This window comes from Megascapheus bottae, chromosome 30 (genome assembly GCF_031878675.1).
Source record: "Megascapheus bottae isolate mThoBot1 chromosome 30, mThoBot2.hap1, whole genome shotgun sequence".
Lineage (NCBI taxonomy): Eukaryota > Metazoa > Chordata > Mammalia > Rodentia > Geomyidae > Megascapheus > Megascapheus bottae.
The window spans coordinates 4,369,148-4,382,043 of record NC_143538.1 but is presented as its reverse complement, the minus strand read 5'-3'; the positions used below and the strand labels follow the sequence as shown (position 1 = coordinate 4,382,043).

Here is a 12,896-nt window from a genome sequence, read left to right as displayed (position 1 = left end):
TTATCCAGATGTTCCAGGCACCGTGCCTCGAATGCCAGGTCGGGAGGACACAGAGCAAAGGAACCCAGAGACTCCCCTCTCCCTATCCCAGAACCTGCCCCTCACTGAGCCTGCAGAAGACACTGAGGTGTCTTTCCTCCCCATCACCTCTCCCTGGGTGACATGCTCCACCCCCCACTCACGGCCCAGCTTACTTGCCTGAGCCCCTTTCTCCAGGGGCCCGGAGGGTTACTTGGGGCTATAAGTCTCTCTGGGGTGTGTGTGTGTGTGTGTGTGTGTGTGTGTGTGTGTGTGTCAGAGTCCAGCCCTTCCCAGCCAGATGATGTCACCTATTGTTGCCTGGCTGTGCTTTTTATAGCTTCTGCCGCAGCCAGGGAGGGCAGCAGGCAGCAGGCAGGCAAGGGAAGGGCGCCATCTCTTTCCAAGCCTCTTGCTCCAAGTCTTGGGGTGGGGTGGGTGGAGGGGAGAGCAGCAGCTGGAGGCGGGTAGGGGCTTCAGAGAGAAAGCTCTCATACCCAGGAGAAAGGAAGCAGGCCGTCTCTCCCTGGCAGGCCAAGCCCAGCATCAGTTCTTTTGCCTTCGAGTCAAGCTCTGCTGTCCTTCCTCAGAGCGGTGTAGCTCTTTCCAGAATACCTGGGCAGGGCACCGATGCTGCCCCAAGCTGCTTTTCTCACCTGCCTGTTTTTTTTTGGGGGGGTGGATAAAAGTGAGTGTGTGTGTGTGTGTGTGTGTGTGTGTGCACATGTGTATTTGCAGTGCTAAGCTGCCAGGCAAATGATCTACCACTGAGCTAAGCTCCCAACTTTTAAAAAGGTGACCCACGCCTCCCCTCTGTCCTTCGAGAGCACACACTTGTGTGACAATCTTTCCAGAATGATCTGGCATCCCGAAAGAGCAGAAACCCAGGGTCCAGTTCATCTTGGGATAGTTGGACAACAGATGTCTCTCTGGCCATTTACAAAAATAAAGCAGCCAGGCACCAATGGCTCATGCATATAATCCTAGCTACTCAGGAGGCTGGGATCTGAGGATTGAGATTCAGCCAGCTTGGGCAGAACAGTTGATGAGACTCTTCTTTCCAATTGGTCAGCAAGATTTTCTGTGGCTCAAGTGGTAGAGCACTGGCCTTGAGCAAATAAACGCAAGGACAGAGCCCAGTCACTGAGTTCAAGGTCCATGACTGCACAGAAGATAGATAGATAGATAGATAGATAGATAGATAGATAGATAGATAGATAGATAGATAAATAGATAGATAGATAGATAGAGATAGGCAGATCCTACCTAAGTGGGTAGGTTGGTAGACAGAGAAGACAGATTATAGATGATAGAGATGGACAGAAATAGAAATAGATGTTAAATTGATTCTAGATAGGTCTCTAGAGAGATGAAATAGATAGATAGACATATCCCAGGTAGGTAGGTAGGTAGACAGAAAATAGATTATACATGATAGAGATAAATAGATATAGGTGGACAGAAATAGATATAGATAGATGTTAGATTGGAGAGATATGATAGATTAAACATGAGCTAGATAGATTAAACAGATAGATATAGATGGACAGACATAGAAATAGATGATGGATTCATACAGAGATAAATAGATAGGTGATAAACAAATCCTTAGCAGACTAGAAACTGCCTTTCTCACTCCAAACTCCCAGCTTTGGGGGTCCTTTAGGAACACAAGGGAAATACTCATTTCTGTGATTTTTATTTTTGCATGCATTGCTCCCTTGACATTAATCACTTACCTTTTCTGTTTATGCTGCAATAAACATTGTAATGCCTAGAGAGGTCCTTGTATTGTATTTGTTTGTTTGCTTTTGTTTTTGTGCCAGTATCAGAGTTTGAACGTAGGGCCTCATGCTTTGCTCAGTTTCTTGCTTATAGAAGGTTCTCTGCCACTTGAACCATGCCTTCACTCTAAGCTCTTTTCCTGGTTTATTGGAGATGGAGTCTTGCAGTCTTTTCTGCCTGCACTAGCTTTGAACTGTAATGCTCAAATCTTAGCCTTCAGAGTATCCAGGTTTATAGGCATGAGCCACCTGCGCCCAGCTTCTTGAATTGAGTTTTAAGGGATGAATCATTGTCAGAAGTTATGGCTGCCTAGCAATCCTGAGGACCTGGGTTCAATTCCAAGTATTACCAAAAAAAAAAAAAAATGAAGAAGCAATCTTGCCAACGCTGGCTTTTTTATTTTTTTCCAAGTTGGCTATTTTAGCAAATTATAAATGTTATCACAAGGCTATTTTTCACTGTTTTCTTATCACTAACAAGGGTGGAATTCCACTTTTCAAAAGGGTGGTCTTAAAGAGCGGTTCTAAGTTGTAGTTCATGTGTGCTTTAATCCTCTTTCACCCTCTTGGACTCTAATAAATGATATTAGTGGTGATAACAGAATTCTGTAGAATTGCAAACTGGCCCCTCTCTTCTCATTTTATTCTGCCAGTACGGCAGGCAAGACAAGTGTCCCCCTCCCCAGATGGCTCAGTGGAGACTGCAGATTGACTGGCTTGAGTTCCAGACCTTTCCAACCCTGCTGAAAGTCCTAAAGGGATGCCTGGCTACAGTGCCTATTCTGTGCCTCACCACTCCCCATGTGTGCCCACCTTCTCTCATTTTCATCCTGGTCTGTATCACAAGATGAAGGTAGCAGCTCTATCCAGGCCCTCCCCGGCCTTTCCCCTCGGCCCAGCCTCCTATTGCAGTCTACCCCTGAGTCTGGCACCTCTGGGCCACCTCTGAGATGCACCTCCCTTCCTCATCTCTGGCACCAGAGACAGTCTGAGGGGCACGGTCCTGTGTGCCAGGGAGTGCCCACAGGAGCTGTGCTGAGAAGAGCAGACAGAAGGCAGATTCTCAGGAGGGCGGGGAAGGGAAGGTGGGTTTTTCAATTAGACACTGGCTAAAATCCCCTGTGGCTTCCTCAAGCTTGGCTTGCCCACAGTAGGATCGGTATCCTGGGAGTGGCTCATTTAGCCTGCGTGTCGTGACCTCCTCGTGTAGAGAAGCAAAGGGGAGCAGCCTACCACCCAAGCCCCAGGCTGCTCCACCTCCCACCCAGAGCGGCACGTGCCACACCCAACCAGTTGGGAAAGCCAAATGCTCCCCTGGGAAGCAGGCTCTCCACAGCGCCTCCTGTCGGTGCTGCCCTGCCACAGCCTTCGCATTCCATGGCAGGTGAGGATCTGGGAGATCCCAGAGGGCGGCCTGAAGAGGAACATGACCGTGGCACGGCTGGAGCTGCACGGGCACAGCCGGCGCGTGGGGCTGGTGGAGTGGCACCCCACCACCAACAACATCCTATTCAGTGCTGGCTATGACTACAAGGTGCGTAGCTGCGGGGATGGGATGCTGGCAGGGATGGAAGGGAGAGAGCAGGGCCGCCTGGGAGTTATCAGAAAAGGGCGTTTCCCAGCACACAGACTGCTCTGGTTTCTAGCTCTTGCACATACCTGAACAGACACCCCATGCACCCTACTGCTTCTGGTGCATGGGCTGGGGAGAATGCCAGTGCTCACCTGAATGCAAGGGAGTGGAGCCCTGGCCCTTCTCTGTCCTCAGAAGAGATCTGCAAGCCAGGCGTGATGGGTGGCTCACACCTGTAATCCTAGCTACTCAGGAGGCTGAGATCTGAGGATCACAGTTCAAAGCCAGCCCGGGCATTAAAGAATGTGAGACTCTCATCTCCAATGAATCACTAGAAAACGGGAAGAGCGGGCTGTGGCTCCAGGGATAGGGTGGTAGCCTTGAGCTGAAAAGCTCAGAGATATCACCCAGGCCCAGAGTTCAAGCCCCATAACCCACAAAACAGAGAGAGATGCTACAGCCTGGGAACCAGCAAGTGACATTTCTTCTCCTTGCTGGTTGCAGAAGCTGAGGCCAGGCCGGGCCTACGACCTTGGGAAGGGCATCTGCTAGGGCCTGAGAAATGAGCTGTATGGGTCTTTCTCCATAGAACCCAGTAGCATCATTTGTTGGTGGTGGTGGCAGCTGAGCCCTTGCCCCTGCCTCCCCCCGCATCCTCCCCTGCATCCTCCCCTGCAGGTCCTCATCTGGAACCTGGACGTGGGCGAGCCGGTGAAGATGATTGACTGCCACACCGATGTGGTTCTGTGCATGTCCTTCAACACGGATGGCAGCCTGCTCACCACCACCTGCAAGGACAAGAAGCTGCGTGTGATCGAGCCCCGCTCCGGCCGAGTTCTGCAGGTGGAGCCCTACCCAGAGTGGAGGGGAGGAAATAATGGGGCCCCCGGGCTCAGCCGTGAGCCAGGCCTAGAGGAAAAGGCTATGGCAGGCCTCCCTCCTTATCTGTGAATCTCACCTGAAGGCTGGTGCCTGTCTGCCCTCCAAGTCCATGGAGCCCTGCTTTGTTCTGAGGGGAAAAGGGACCCAGGACCCTTTTCTGCCCCCTCCAGATGGGATCCTTGCCCTGGAGCCTCCGTCAGCATGCCAGTTGCAGGCATTAACTGCGACCCAGGAGCGGGCTGGATGCACCGGGCACTGGTGTGGAATGGGCTGGGGGCTTCAAGTGGGAGCTGAGCTTCCGTTTGGGTCTGGAGCTCCCATGGGTTTTCCTCCCATGTGAGGAAGAATCCCATGCCATTTGGGAATGACCAGTGAACATCTGTTTCTTAAGGGATTCTGTGATTTCAACAAGTGTGTATTAATTGTGCCAGGGCATGTCACCATTAATGCTTTGATCTGATTGACTCCTCTATTGCTCTTTTATTTGTCCCCTCCCTGTTTTATCTATCTATCTGTCTGTCTATCTATCTATCTAACAGTTTTTACTGGGTTTCATTATGCCATCTTTATACACAGGCAGAATGGACTTGAGCATCATTCGTCCTAAGCATTCTCTGTCCCTCTCATCCCTCCTTCCTGTGCCACCCTCCCCTACCAGACAGCCCCACAATTGTGTGTGCGCGTGCGCGCGCACACACACACACACACACACACACACACACACACTTTAGGCCTCGCTTCTTGCAAGTGAGAGAAAAACATGCTACTTGTCTTTCTGAACCTGGCTTATTTGCCTTCAGCTGATTGATCATCTTCAGTTCCTCTGTGTTCTTGCAAATGTCATAGTTTCATTCGTCTTTGCTGCTAATCTGCTGTGTGTAGACACCGAAGATCCTCCGGTAGGATTTGGGAACCGTTCAGACCACAGACGGCACGAGGCGCCTGGCACTTCTGACTCCACAGCCGAGAGCCCTGGCTCCTGTTTCTGAGAAGTTTTGCTCAGAGGGCAGGGAGGTCAGGGAAGCAAGAAGGATTCCCCAGGACAAGGCGCCTTATGACAACTGTCCCCTGTGATGACTGTCCCCATGATAAGGACACTGGGGTAGAATTCATGACAAGCACTTCTGGATAGAGAGCTAGGATGGAACCCTGATTCCACAGTGCTGTAGGAAGGATGGTGGAGGGTGGAGGAGAGTGATGCTGCAGTTCCCTGATGAACACCTCCCTGCCAGGAGGACACTGGTGGCAGCATTTGAGGACTACCTGCGTGACCTAGTGTCACCTCTTCATCCCGGGATCTTTGACTGTGTCACCTCTCCCAGGATCCTTGCCTTGGCCTCCCGGGATCAGAATATAGAACAATTCAGCTCAGGACAGTACTCAGTGCTGGGGCGCTGGCTCACCCCCTCTCTCTGTCCCTAGGAGGCAAACTGCAAGAACCACAGGGTGAACAGGGTGGTCTTCCTGGGAAACATGAAGCGGCTGCTCACCACAGGGGTCTCCAGGTGGAATACCAGACAGATAGCACTCTGGGACCAGGTCAGCTCTGGGCAGTCCATGGAGGCGGGGAGGGGGAGAGGAAGGGGTCTGGGAGAGAGGGAGTGAGCAGTCTAGATGGGAGCTCTGGTGGGTGGCCGGGGGTGGGGTCTCCTCAGGTGAGGTCTGTGGTCTGGGTCCCTAGGCCTCTGTTCTAGTTAGAAGGGGACCAGACAAGGGACAGGGCTGAAAAAGGCCCCTGGAATGCTGGTCTGATGGACTACCCTGACACAGGCATACACTGCCCACTGGAGCTCCAACTAGAGTGGGTTAGAGGACCTGCTCGGGCCAGGACGGCTTCAGACCCCTTTTGGGGGGATTCCACCCTCTCCCCCAAAGTCCAGGCTGAGCATTTTCATAAGGAGTAGCGTGCCAGAGCTGAACTTGGCTCCTCTGCCCTTGCACTGCATCCATCTGTCTGCATCCGCCTGGCCACCTCTGGGGGGTCCGGGGGTCCTAGCTGTCCAGAGCTTCCCTGTTCTCTTTCACCACCTCGCCCAGAGCAACGGCACAGCTGGGCTCTGCAGGCCAGCGGCCAGTGTGGGCAGCGCGCTGGGCCTCTGTGTGATCAGAAGGGAGGCTCAGCCCCCCCAGACCTCTGTGATTGGGCCTTGTAGCCTGGCCTCACTGGGGTTTGCAGGGTGACATGCAGGTCTGCCCGGACGTTAGCTGAGCCCCCACCCCACCCTACAGGAGGACCTCTCCATGCCGCTGATTGAAGAGGAGATTGATGGGCTCTCCGGCCTCCTGTTCCCCTTCTATGACGCTGACACCCACATGCTCTACCTTGCTGGAAAGGTAGTAGAAGGTGGGGGAGGGACTGGGGACTAGAGGAGACCCCTGCCCCTGCTGCTTCTGTCCCACCCCTCGGAAGAGCCAACCGTGAACCAACCCAGGGCTCCGGGTCTCACCTTTTCCCCTCTCTGCCCCTATTTTCAAGTCTGACATTGGTTCTTACTGAAGTGTGAGTGACAGAATTTATTAAATGGCAAGATGGGGGAGGGGGGACTTACATGGAAATAAAAATCTCAGCCTCAAGTACTGTGACACTGATGGAATTTGAGACACCAGCCAGATCATCTTGGGTGCATATGGCTTTGTCAAAAAGACCGTCGTCACATGTTCATGTACATGTGTGTGCTTGCGCAATCGGGGCATACACACACGTGTATGTCCGTGCATGCATGCACATGCACACACACACCTGCTGTTGACCCTCCCATCCCACTGGAAAGACCTCCATGATGGAACCGTGAGGATGCTAAATGCCTCTGGGCCTTTCCCGTCTCTAACCATCTCAGAGGCTCCTCCCTGCTCTGCTTTGACCCCTCCCCTCTGCCTTGTCCCTCCCCTTGGCCCCACCCTCCTCACCTTCTCCCTCCTGCCCCCAGGGTGATGGGAACATCCGTTACTATGAGCTCAGCACGGAGAAGCCCTACCTGAGTTACCTCATGGAGTTCCGCTCCCCGGCTCCCCAGAAAGGCCTAGGTAAGGTCCAGAGCCGCGTGTCCTGTCCACATGAGACATGCCTCCCGCCCTTACTGCTGTTGGTTACGTGTTATGCGTTAGCCTTCCCTGTGCTTCTCTCGATAATAGGCACACACCATTGTGCCCAGCCATTGTGCGTCCCCAGAGCTGGGCCTTTGTGCCCAGCCGTCCTGGTTGGGATGGTCTCTCTTGAATTTAAACAGTGATCCCCAAACTAACAGAGATTGCAGGTGTGTGCCAGCAAGCACACCTGAACAGGCCCATCTCCAAAGTGTGCACAGTGGTGAAGCCATCTGTGGTGAAGGCCCAGGCGAGGAGGACCTTGGAGAAGTGGCAGTCAGAGGCAGGGACTGCATGGATGCCACATCCCCCCCACCCGCTCCACCCGGGGTCATGGCCTGCAGAGCACAGGCTGCCCTGGCTGGGGACGGCCAGGAGTGGGCACAGACACTGAGAAGGTAGGACGGGAACCCCACAGAACCACCCACCTTTCCACAGGGGTCATGCCCAAACACGGGCTGGATGTGTCGGCCTGCGAGGTGTTCCGTTTCTACAAGCTGGTGACTCTAAAGGGCCTGATTGAGCCCATCTCCATGATTGTACCCAGGAGGGTGAGTGGGGCTGGCTGGAAAGGCCTGGAATCCAATCCTACCGCTCATAGCCTGGCCGAGCCCAGGTGAGGAGGGGGCTGTGGGCGAGGTCCAGGCTCGCTCTGGAGTGGAGACGGAGGCCACCGTGAATGTGAGGTTCACAAGTGGGGGTGTGGGGACACCAGGAGCTGGGAAGCGGGCAATGTGGCTTGGGCCTTTGCCATTCCCTCCTCCTTCCCCTCCCCTCCAGTCCGATTCCTACCAGGAAGACATTTACCCCATGACACCGGGCACCGAGCCAGCGCTGACCCCGGACGAATGGCTGGGAGGCATGAACCGAGGTACAGCTGTGGGTAGAGCAGTGGGCAAGTGGCCTCAGGCCTCTCCCCTCCTGGCCAGCTTGGCGGGTTCCCCCGGCATAACCTGAAGAATGGGCGCTCTCCCAGCCTCCACTCAGGGCCACTCAGGGGGCAGCAGACACCCCATTATTCAGCAGGGTGCAGCCAACGCCCTACCGTTCAGCGCAGTCAGTTTTCCTTGAGCCTCCCCTGCCTCCCTCTGCAGACCCTGTGTTGATGTCTTTGAAGGAAGGCTACAAGAAGTCCTCGAAAGTGGTGTTCAAAGCTCCCATCAGGGACAAGAAGAGCGTCGTGGTCAACGGAATAGATTTACTGGAGAACGTCCCGCCCAGGACAGAGAACGAGGTGAGGGCGCATTGAGTTATTACCGGGCCATCTCAGTTATGGCTCCGGCTCACAAAGCAGCTGCGAATCCAAGGCGTTTTTTTCTTTCTGTGAGGAAGACCACACATAGCTTGCTGTTGCCTCTATTGGCTGGGGTATCTGGAAGATGCCACCCCTCTGAGTAACGCCCAGTGCTGGGCATCTCCTGTTATCTGCACCCTGCTGTGTCCTGGGGCCTTGGTAAATGCCCTATAGCTGGGTCCTGGGCATCATGGCCCAGCCTTTGGCCCAGCATGGGGTCATACTTCCTGCTGGCTCTGTGTGAAAACCTCTTGGCACCATTCAGAATGGGAGCAGAGCTGGTACCTGGGCAGCTCCATCCATCTCTACTGCAGCCCCAGCTCCCCACACAGCTCCTCTCAGCCAGGAGACACCCAAGCTCTGTGCTCAGGGAAGCAGAACAGCCATGCTGGTGAGGCTGAGCGAGGTCCCTGGCTTTTCTGACTCGTGGGAAAACGGGGACAGGAAATACTGTGGGCATCAGAGCATGTTTCCTGCCAGCTCCAAGTTCTCAGAGGAGACAGCCGTTATTGGCTATCTGTCGATGTGTGCCACATCACCCCAAGACTTAATATTAAGTTTACATCCTCCCAGTTTCTGAGCTTAGGTTTCTCAGGGGGCTGCCGTCCCCCAGGGACCATCTTAGAAGCAGCCCGTCCCACAAGATCAGAGGAAAACCAGACCAGCACTGAGCCTGGGGATCTGATGGTCTTAAAGGAGATACTGATAGGCAACCCAATACCTGCCATGAAATGTGTTTTGCGCCATTGGGAGGGAGAGGAGATGAAGCAAGAAGGTTCACAGGTTTCCACATGTGATTTGCATTCCTGTAATCCCAGCACTTGGGAAGCTGAGGCAGGAGGGTCACAAGTTTGAGGCCAGCCTGGGTTACGGATCAAGACACTGTGTCAGATAAACAGTGATGAAGTGACATAACATTTTCTGGTTATAGAAATGGAAGAAGTGCTGGGCTCTGGTGACTCATGCCTGTCATCCTAGCTATTCAGGAGGCTGAGATCTGAGAAGGGTGGTTCAAAGCCAGCCCAGGCAGGAAAGTTCAGGATGTTGCTCCTTTCTGGGAGGGACACACAGGGCCAGCCTGTAGTCCCCCGGGAGCCGAGGGGGATGGTAAGTGTCGATGACCCAGCCCTCCCCCAATTACCGGGGAAGAAAAAACCACGCTGAGTCAGAAGCAGTGTTAACCATGAAAGCGCATCAGATCTCTCTGCTGATCTCTGCTGATCTCATGTTCTCTGATGCTCTCATGCCTTTATTGCGTCAGACAATTAGTTATATACTGTTAGGGTAGGAGAAGGTGGGCACTGGGAAGCTAGCCAATAGGAAGAGGGCCTCTGTGCTACCACTAAGGGTCTGGGTGGGGCTTTCAGGTACTGGGCAGGACAGGTGCGGGAAAGCTCGCGAGACTTTCGCTGCTGCGAGACTCTCGAAGCTGCGGGGGGTTCAGTCGAGTCATGTACACAGAGATGCCTTAAGAGAGGTATGCAAGGAGCGAATGCCTGGCCAAAGCCCTTTAATTGCAGCTGAGCCAGAATCAGGCCTCAGAGATGGAGGCTAGGCCCCAACACCAGGAGACTCTTATCTCTAGTTAACCACCAGAAAATGGGAAGTGATGCTGTGGCTTAAGTAGTAGAACGCTAGCCTTGAGCTGAAGAGCTCAGGGACAGAGCCGGGGCTCAGAGTTCAAGCCCCGCTCACTCAGAAATATTAGCCCTATCCCCATATGCTGATGCCTCTCTCCCAGAGCTTGCTTTACTTTTCTGCCCATTCATTCATTCATTTATTCATTCATGGTTCATTCCTTTTAGCATGTATTAATCGTCCCAAGAGTTTTCCGTGGTATTTCAGACATGCATGTATTATGTTTGAATCAGAATAACCTCCAGTATTGCTTTCTCTTTCCTTGTCCCCCCTGCCACCCCAAGGGCCCACTGAGGGGTGCGCTTGGGCTGTTTGGAAAGCTGGGCTGTGATTTGTGTTGGATAAGCCAGGAGGGGCTGAGGGGTTGCCAGCTGCCGCAGGCCAGCAATAGGGGGCCTGGGGCCCTAGGCAGGCGGATAGGCCTGGGGGGGTATGGAAATCCGATGACCACTCCTCCTCACCTGCATTCCTGGCCTCCGGGCTGCTTCTTGTCTCCCCCCTACCCCTCCCTAGCTGCTCAGAATGTTCTTCCGGCAGCAGGATGAGATCCGGAGGCTGAAAGAGGAGCTGGCCCAGAAGGACATCCGCCTTCGGCAGCTCCAACTAGAACTCAACAACCTGCGCAACAGCCCTAAGAACTGCTAGCCCCCCCACCCCCCGACTTACTGGCCACACCCCAGGAACGGCTGCCCCCTACCCCCCCGGATCTTGTGGAAGCCATCTCGATCTCCGTTGTTTCTACTTCTCCCTAACTGCTTCTTCTCCCGTGACCCCAGGGACCGAGCCCAGACTGGAGCTGGGGGCCACCCTGAACACCCACCTGCCACCTCAACAACAGACCCTGACCTCCTGACCTCATGCCAAACCTGTCCCTGCTGGCAGCCCCCTTACCTGCTACCCAGCTGTCAGACTCCTGGGGTGGGGGGGGGGACCCTCTGTGGACAGGGAACAGCACCTAGCTGGACTTAGACCTCAAACTTCCTTTCCTTGGGGCTGCCAAGACCTGCCCCACTGGACCTGGAGCTCAGCTCCTTCCTGGGGATAAGGGGCAGACTGCAGGCTGGACTGCCCAGCCCCTTCTACCTGCTCTCTTCTGCAGGCTGGGCACCTGAGTCACTCAAGGGCAGCGAGCAGCCCAGCTTCCCACACGCCCCTCCTGCTGCCCTTGTCTTCAGGGAAGAAGAGGGGGTTCTGGGGACCACATGACCCCAACCTCATCCCTCTCCAGAGCTCTTGCACAGTGCTTTGTAAGCCAGGCAGGGGAGGGGTCTGTGTCTTATTTTTCGGGTGACAGGACTGCAGTCACCTCCCCTGGTCACCTGGAGGTGGGGGGGGGTCACACAGAGGTCCAGGACTTGGGGTCCGAGCTCCAAGGCTCTCCCCCCTGGCTATAACCCAATACCTGTGTGGGGCATCCCCACGATAAGAACTGGAAGTTTCATCCACAGTCTGCCCATATGCCACACTGCCCGGCCTAGGCGCCCCTGAAACCCCTAAGCCTGCACCCTCCACACTCACCCTCCTGGGACTCCAGCTGGGATGAGGCCTTTTCTTCTGGAAGCCTGGGCTGAGAAGGGTGGAGGTCCACTGGGGAGAGGGGGCTGGCAGACCAGGGGTCTCAGCCACTTTCAGCCTTACTGCACGCAGAATGACCACAGCCCTCGCATCCACAGAGCACTTTAAGGTTCACATAGTCACGTAGTTCTTGACATGTAGGCCCCCGGAGGCTCTTACATCCATCCATCTGTACTGTAGACGAAGCAACAGATCGGAGCCCAAGGGTGCCCGACTCTCAGAGGCCATATCTCTTTTTTCTCTTCCTCCTTTCTATTGCCTACTACTCGGAGCCCAAAGCACCATTCGGGGTAAGAGACCTAAGGATGAGAGCATGGGTATTCCATCTCTCCCATTGGCTGGGCTCTCCAGCCTAGAACATGCCACACCTGCCTGTCTCATGACACCCTGCCCGTCCATTCTGCACAAGGCTGGGAGGGGACAGCCTAGACTCAGCTTTCCCAAAGTCCCTCTGCACCCCCAGGCTGCAGGATCAAGGTCTCACTTCACCCCAAGCTCGGTAGTGTCAACATTCCTCTCTCTCTCTCTCTCTCTCTCTCTCTCTCTCTCTCTCTCTCTCTCTCTCTCTCTCTCTCTCTCTCTCTCTCGCTCTCTCGCGCTCTCTCACACACACACTCACACACACTTATGTAGCTTTTTCTCCCCCTTCCCCATTGACCTGTGTGGTCTTCTGTGGTTATTTATGCTGCCTCTCAAGGATAGAATTAAAATGTTTTCAATGGATCAGACTTGGGCACAGCTATGTCATCTTGCCCTCTCCGTGTGTGTATGTATGTGTGTGTGTGTGTGTGTGTGTGTGTGTGTGTGTGTGTGTGTGTGTAGGGGGTTCCCACTCTAGTCACCATGGCATCTTAGTTGCCAGCTTCCCACCACATTCCTTGGTCTTCCTGAGTGACAAGCTTACACACTGTCCAGCGTTGTGGGACGCATTGTTCTTTGCACTGGGGCCATCCTGGATCTTGCCAGATCCTCAGCAGTGACCTTCCCTGCCCACAAGGCAGACTCACACAAATGTCCCTGGATATTGCAGGGTTGAGGATCCATACCT

General features: G+C 54.2%; 1 protein-coding gene across 1 annotated transcript in view; it reads left to right on the top strand.

The window, feature by feature from the left end:
- Positions 1-12,574, top strand: part of Coro2b (coronin 2B) — a 29,336-nt gene extending 16,762 nt beyond the window's left edge. The window contains exons 4-12 of the mRNA XM_090321728.1: positions 3,187-3,336; positions 4,054-4,218; positions 5,680-5,796; positions 6,487-6,591; positions 7,185-7,281; positions 7,780-7,892; positions 8,122-8,212; positions 8,436-8,575; positions 10,787-12,574. Of these exons, the coding sequence (XP_090177854.1) occupies positions 3,187-3,336; positions 4,054-4,218; positions 5,680-5,796; positions 6,487-6,591; positions 7,185-7,281; positions 7,780-7,892; positions 8,122-8,212; positions 8,436-8,575; positions 10,787-10,918 (1,110 nt within the window). The 3' untranslated portion in view covers positions 10,919-12,574. The remainder of the gene's footprint in view (positions 1-3,186; positions 3,337-4,053; positions 4,219-5,679; positions 5,797-6,486; positions 6,592-7,184; positions 7,282-7,779; positions 7,893-8,121; positions 8,213-8,435; positions 8,576-10,786) is intronic.
- Positions 12,575-12,896: the final 322 nt, after the last annotated feature.